This window comes from Geotrypetes seraphini, chromosome 5, assembly GCF_902459505.1.
Source record: "Geotrypetes seraphini chromosome 5, aGeoSer1.1, whole genome shotgun sequence".
NCBI classification, from domain to species: Eukaryota; Metazoa; Chordata; class Amphibia; order Gymnophiona; family Dermophiidae; genus Geotrypetes; species Geotrypetes seraphini.
The window spans coordinates 77,544,602-77,551,622 of record NC_047088.1 but is presented as its reverse complement, the minus strand read 5'-3'; the positions used below and the strand labels follow the sequence as shown (position 1 = coordinate 77,551,622).

The following is a 7,021-nucleotide window of genomic DNA, read 5'->3' as shown; positions in this document are numbered from 1 at the left end:
CTAATCCCCTCTTTTACTAAGATGCGCTGACCGATTAGTGCACACTAAACGCTAACACGTCCATAGACCAACATGCACACGTTAGTGTTTAGCGCACGCTAAATTGATTAGTGCGCGTTAATCGGTTAGCGCACCTTATTAAAAGAGGGCATAAATGGATAGTGTCATCTCAGTGACCACACTATCCATCTAATCAGTTCCATTACCTATTGTATATGAAGAGTGACACTGACTAGACATATTCATTTAAATGATTGTGCCGACACTAAGGGCTCCTTTTACGAAGGTGCTCTAGGGCCTTAAAGCGTGGAATAGCGCATGCTAAATTGCCACGTGCGCTAGCCTCTACTGCCTCCTTTTAAGCAGGCGGTAATAATTTTGCTAGCGCGTGATTATTTTGTGCGTGCACTAAAACTTCTAGTGCACCTTCGTAAAAGGAGCCCTAAAATTAATACAGCCACTTTTCTGGCTGAAAATCTGTCTCTACATATTCTACAATGTTTTATTATTTAAAAAGCAGTTGCACTTGAAGGCAGTTTGCAGGTAAGGTCATTGCAATATTCTACAGAGAAAAGTATGACAATGTATAAGGTTTGTATAGAGACTTTATTACTCAAAAATATATTATAGAACAAAGTGACACATAACATTCTTTAACAGCATTGTATATTTATAATAATGTACAGTACACAGGCAAGAAATAGCTCTGACACATTGTACCCTGGGGGCAAACTTTGTCTCAAAGCTAAGATGTGGACAGAAAGGCCTCTGCCACTCTCCGGGTTTAGAACATCTTGGTGAAGAAACTTGGGGCATGGTCTGCAAAATGCTGCAACTCATCCATCCCGGCAACCAGCACTGTTGCTGGAAAGGTTCTAGGGCGTTCAGGGTCCTGACATTGAAAAATAAATAAAGAGTAACATGAGGAACCTTAACAATGGAATAAAAGTACTTGACCTGTGGATGAAAATGTGTCTACTTGTTTTTTATACTGAACAATGGTAACAGGACTTTTAGACAGTGTATTAAGCTCTGGAATGCATTGCTAGAGGTTGTAGTAAAAGTGGTTAGTGTAGCTGGTTTTAAGAAAGGTTTGGACAAATTCCTGGAGGAAAAGTCCATAGTCTGTTATTAAGACAAGAGGGAAGCCTCTGCTTACCCTGGATCAGTAGCATGGAATGTTGCTTCTCTTTGGGTTTTGGCCAGTAAGACTATTCTTATGTTCTTATTAGTTACATTACATTACATTAGTGATTTCTATTCCGTCGTTATCTTACGGTTTAAGGCAGATTACACAAGAATTGTCATGATGCTACGAAATACATTCAGTGGATTACATGAGAATTGTCATGATAGTAGTGAAATGCCTAATGAGTGGTTTGAATATTTTATGATTTGCTATGTAGATAGTGTTGTGGGTGAAGCTTGGGGTGGGTCTGGTTCTGTTATAAAGGGTTAATTTATTTTTTTGAAGAGTAGGGTTTTTGTTTCTGTGGTCAAGGATAGCAGTAACTAGTTTGGATTTACTTCTAAAAAATGAAAAAGAAAAACGGTACAGTTATAGCTTCCATCAATCTGGTAATACTTGTAAAAATTGGTCTACAAAAAAAAAGGAATGAGAGTTAAAAGGCATTTCTGCATTTCCAGGTTAAGCCCAACCAAGTTCATGTCACCTTGACCTTTTTATCATCATCTTTAACAGATCCATGTTATTTCTTTTCTGATATTACTGGCCTATCTCTCCTTGATTTCAGATTGGCATTTGTTGAATCTCACTGTGCAAGATATGCCCAGATTATGAGCAGAGTTTTGGATCGCAGCTTCATACTACTCTTTCTGGTATATCTTTACATAAAGCTATATGTTAATGCATTCATGTGCTAATGCTATTTGCTGCTGAAGCCTTACCGTCCTGGAAATGTTTTTATGGGATTTTGTCTTTCCATCTTGTTGGATGAATTTGATACTGTTAATGTTATATTGTGTTTGTTCTGTCAAAACATGTTTTAGTATTTTTAATATGTATACATGTAATTTTGTAAACCACATAGTATTTATGCGGTATATAAATTTTTAAATAAATAATAATAAAATAAAATATGACTTGGTTAAAGATTTTTGCGTTTGGTAGGGGATGGTAGAGAGGGGATAGATTAAATGGATGTGCTGGAGGAACTTGTAACTGTCTTCATTCTATTTTGGCAATATTTTTCTTTGTCAATGTTTAGTAAATTGGCTCCATGGAGGCATGCTTTATTTCTGTTGACCTCAAATACATTGCATGCCACTTTGTACCCACAAACCAAAAAATACCATATGAAGGTAAAAATGATCTGCATTATTAATGATAATGAGCTAATAACAAACCTCTACAGGGTAGGCCGAGGTGGGTACATAACGAATAACAAAACCACATCTCCTCCTGTTGGACATATTTGACTCGCTGGCATGAACTGTCAGTCCGTCATGAATCTGAAGAGAAAGAAAAGAAGAGTTATGAAGTAAAATGTTGGTGGGGAATAATATTTCTTGTAACTATGAGAAAGTGGTGACTTTAGTGGTCAATTATGACCCTGTTAAAGCTGTTTAGTGATGCCAATTTACTAATTAGGTGGTTCTTTTATTAAGGCGTACTAGCCGATTTAGCGTGCGCTAAATGCTAATGTGGCCATTATATTTTATTGACCTGTTAGCATTTAGCGTGTGCTAAATTGGCTAGCGCACCTTGGTAAAAGACCCCTTAAGTTAGGCAGCTATCTTTAGATGCCTATTTATTTAGGCACATAACTTAAGGCACATCTTATAGAATTTCCCCTATCTTTCTCCAGCAAAGTCATGTCAATCAAGATAAATTGACAATAATTGAAAATTGCAAATACCTTCTATAGAATCTTTTGGGTTTACAAAAGTGTTTCTGTTCATCACACCATGAATATCACTAAATACAAATTCATTTTTTATGATCTTAAATCAGCATAATACTGGCTGATGGTAAGTTTAATTGCGGATAATTTATTCCATTGGTTGGCGATTCATTAATATAAATAAGAGCATAACAATTGCCATACTGGGACAGACCAAAGGTCCGTCAAGCTCAGTATCCTATTTCCAACAGTGGCCAACCCAGGTCATGGGTTCCTGGTATTATCTAAGAGAGTATTTAGTCATATTAGTTATCATAAGTTTGATAAACATAGCTAATGTGACCTCTAGTTGCTTTCAGATAATGATTGCAAATTTAGATTTCTGAAGTATCTTATTAATTTATTATCTCTTCTATCATATGTTCTCAGTCTCTAAGTTTAACAGTTAGTTGTCTACTGACCGACATCTGACCAGCTTTGAGTGGACATTCAACAGCCTTCTCTGCATCAACCAGGTGCCTTGGGATCTCTTGGTTGGAGGTTAGCATGTTCCCAGGGATGACGGCTATTTGATGCTCCAGAATGCCTTGCTTATGGCTTTCTACAAAGACAGGAGATTCAGATTTATTTACTTTCACACTTTGGTTTCCTTTGTCCTGCCTTCTTTCAAATACAATTTCACCAATGTTGAGGATAGGGCACTAGAAAGGGACAGGGGATGAGATTTGATATACAGCCTTTCTGGACTATAATCAAAGCGGTTTACATATTATATACAGGTACATATTTTGTACTTGGGGCAATGGAGGGTAAGTGACTTGCAAGATATATTAAGAATTTCATTATATTTTCTTTCAGAAAGGGTACAGTTGATCAGGTTCATTCTATTAATTCTTAGTTACATCTGTTGGAATAGCATTTTTCTAGATCTGTATGGAATGGGTGACAAAATTTAAATCTATTAACTACCATAGTATCCCCTAAAAATGTAATAATGTTCTTAAAGCTATTGTACCTGGAATAATCTGCAAAACTCCATTTTCTGTGTTGACTTCATCCAGGGCAAGCCATACCGAGGCCACAGGTCCTCCCTCAAATCCCCAGTACCTACGGAAAAGAAAAGATATCATTTATTGGATTGGTATCCTTTTGTTCTGCAAATTAAGATTATGACCGCCCACCTACAGAAATGATTCTTATCATACAATATCATTTAATGGAGAGGTTCTGATTTCAGGAATGGCCTATTGTAATTCTATAACCCCCAAATTTTAAATCTCCTTTAGAATTAGGTCTTGTCAGCTATCTATGCCATTGTATTTAGCGTGCTTGGTAGCAGTACAGAGATAATGACTATGCACCTATGGTTTGATGGACCAATTTGCTGTTATTTTTCTATGAAGTAAGTGACACCATGTGAAATTAACTTATTCCTAGTAGTGCCATCTATTTTTGATTATCACAAGGATGACTTTGAGTCAGTACTATGGCTTCAGTTACAGAAAGCCAAGAAGCTTCTACTTGCAAATAATGTCTGGTAGCACTATAGAAATAGTAAATAGTAGTAAGATTATGTCTTGACCATTTTATTCTGAATGTACTTACAAAAATATTTCATGTGATAAGAACATAATTATTAGATCATGCATTTTCTTACTTGATATCTTGGTGCCAGGCTACATAAGGAGCTATGTTGTCAGCATGAGGAACCTCAGAAGATGGGTATTTGCAGATAAATCTTGAATCCAATAGAATAACGTTGGGTCCCAAGATGGCTGTCATAGTTTGCAGTAGTCGAGGATGAGCTGCTAAATTCATGACCCATTCATGCTCTAAGTGAATGTTATGTAGGTTGTACTGAGTGTATTCTTTCCCTACAAAATATTTAAGTAAATCATTTATTGTTAATAAGGCAAAAAGAAAATTATTTATTTAATAGAAAATTTATAATATGGTTTCTATAGCATTTTAAATAATAAGAAATACAGCTTATTTTCTAGAAGAGATAACAATATTTTTCTAATTAAATTGCTATATCTGAAAGCATAGACCTTTAATGAAAACTAAACACATTTTGTAAATTCAGGCAAGTTGACCTCCAGACAGGTGACTATAATTCCCCCCACCCCAATCACTTCTCCAAACCCCAGGTTGAAATGAGATATTATCTGAGAATTATTGTATGGGTTCCTGAAAATAACCTAAAGGATTACCAGAATACATCTCCTTTAAACTCTGCATGCTGAATCATATATGTATAATAAGTAGCTTCTCTAAAATCTCTACTTATACGTGCATGATGATTCTTACATGTACGTACTACACCAAAATGATACTAAGAAATCTACCTTAAAGGAGGAAAAGATCTCAGATTTTACCACATAGGGAACATATATGTTTTCTCCCTATAATGTTGTGGCATATGGTTTCTTTCATTGATCAAAAACCTCCTGTGAAATACTAATATTTAATTTTTTATCATTTTGATAAAAAATTAAATATTAGTATTTCACAGGAGGTTTTTGATCAATGAAAGAAACCATATGCCACAACATTATAGGGAGAAAACATATATGTTCCCTATGTGGTAAAATCTGAGATCTTTTCCTCCTTTAAGGTAGATTTCTTAGTATCAACTTGGTGTAGTACGTATTTTGATTTTGTTGATATACATCTTCCACTATCCTGCTTTGATTCTTACATGTAAATACATTTTATGTATGAAAATGACACATAACTCTTCTAAAATAGCTCCTCTGGGTAAATATTGCACTGCAAAATAGGCAACTATAACTCCATAATGATAAGTTTTCATAGACAGTTATGCATATATTTTATATATATTAAGGGTCACTGAAAATCCACATCTGTCTATCTATGAGTCTAAACTTATGTGGTCCCTGCACAGCTGACCATTGAGCTCTATGTTACTATGATCTTTGAAAACTTACCAAATTCCTCCTCCAGTTTTTCAAAAGCTCTTTTTGCATCCTCCAGCTCTTCTTTGTCTAGGACAGATATCTCTGTGAGGAAACCCTGGGTATCATAGCGCAACTTCATTTGGTCAGAACTGATCTTCATTGTAGAGAATGAAATTTATGATGGACTCTTTAGCTTATTTATGCTGCTTATCTTTCTACTGTTTTTCTCCCCTTTTGATGAAGAACCTTATATACAACTTCAGCACTAATTTCCATGCCTCCTTTTGAGTGACTCAGTTCCCTGGATATTTTGATTTCATCTTAACTTTCTTCCTTCAGGCATGCAAAATATATTATTAAGTGACACTGATGGGAGGTGGTGTCGAATCTTGCATTTCATAATCCTGAAACTTTTTACCTCTCATGCTGTGACGTTAAAGCAGGAATTCCCATTATAAAAAAATACCTCCTTCTAATAAAAGATTTCTATATTTAGATTTTACATGAAAATCAATGAAGTAATTAACTTTGAGGAAATTCTGAAATAGCTAATATAAAACTATAAATGTCATTAAAAAAAAAGGTTAGAGGTGAGAAGTTTTATTGCTGACCTACAAGTGTGTTCATTCTGCTGCCCCTCAATATCTCTCCTCGCTTCTCTCTCCTTATACACCTCCCAGAGATTTCCGTTCCTCAGATAAGTCACCCTTTTCCTCCACTGCCAATTCCAGATTTCGTTCCTTTCATCTAGCTGCCCCCTATGCCTGGAATAAATTACCTCAGTTTGTTCATCAAGCCCCTTCCCTTCCCTTGTTTAAAAGCAGACTGAAAACCCACCTTTTTTATATAGCTTTCAATCCTTAACCCTACTCCTCTGCCCTCCAACCCCGCCAGCTGATTAACCGTTCCCCTTAACTGTATCCATGGCATCCTGTTTGTCTGTCCTGCCTGTTTAAATTGTAAGCTCAAGCAATTGTAAGCAGTGACTGTTTTCTTACTCTTTGTGACTCTGTGCAGCGCTGCATGCATCTGGTAGCGCTATAGAAATAATTAATAGTAGTATTTATTTATTTATTTTAAAATTTATATACCGCATAAATATGTGGTTTACAAAATTATATGCATACTTATTAAAAATATTAAAAAATGTTTTGAGAGAACAAACACAATAAAACATTAATAGTCGCTTTATTGAATTCAGTTTTATTGAATTTTAATAACATAACAATGCAACTG

The 7,021-nt window shown here is 35.4% G+C and overlaps 1 protein-coding gene across 1 annotated transcript; it reads right to left on the bottom strand.

Annotated features, from left to right (window-relative positions):
• Positions 1-589: 589 nt before the first annotated feature.
• Positions 590-5,987, bottom strand: LOC117361608 (probable alpha-ketoglutarate-dependent hypophosphite dioxygenase). The gene is made up of 6 exons (XM_033947185.1): positions 5,816-5,987; positions 4,522-4,738; positions 3,880-3,971; positions 3,326-3,465; positions 2,368-2,472; positions 590-892 (listed from the first exon to the last, which is right to left on the bottom strand). The coding sequence occupies exons 1-6, from the start codon at positions 5,943-5,945 to the stop codon at positions 785-787; spliced, it is 792 nt and encodes a 263-aa protein (XP_033803076.1). The 5' UTR covers positions 5,946-5,987; the 3' UTR covers positions 590-784.
• Between the last annotated feature and the right edge of the window lie 1,034 nt (positions 5,988-7,021).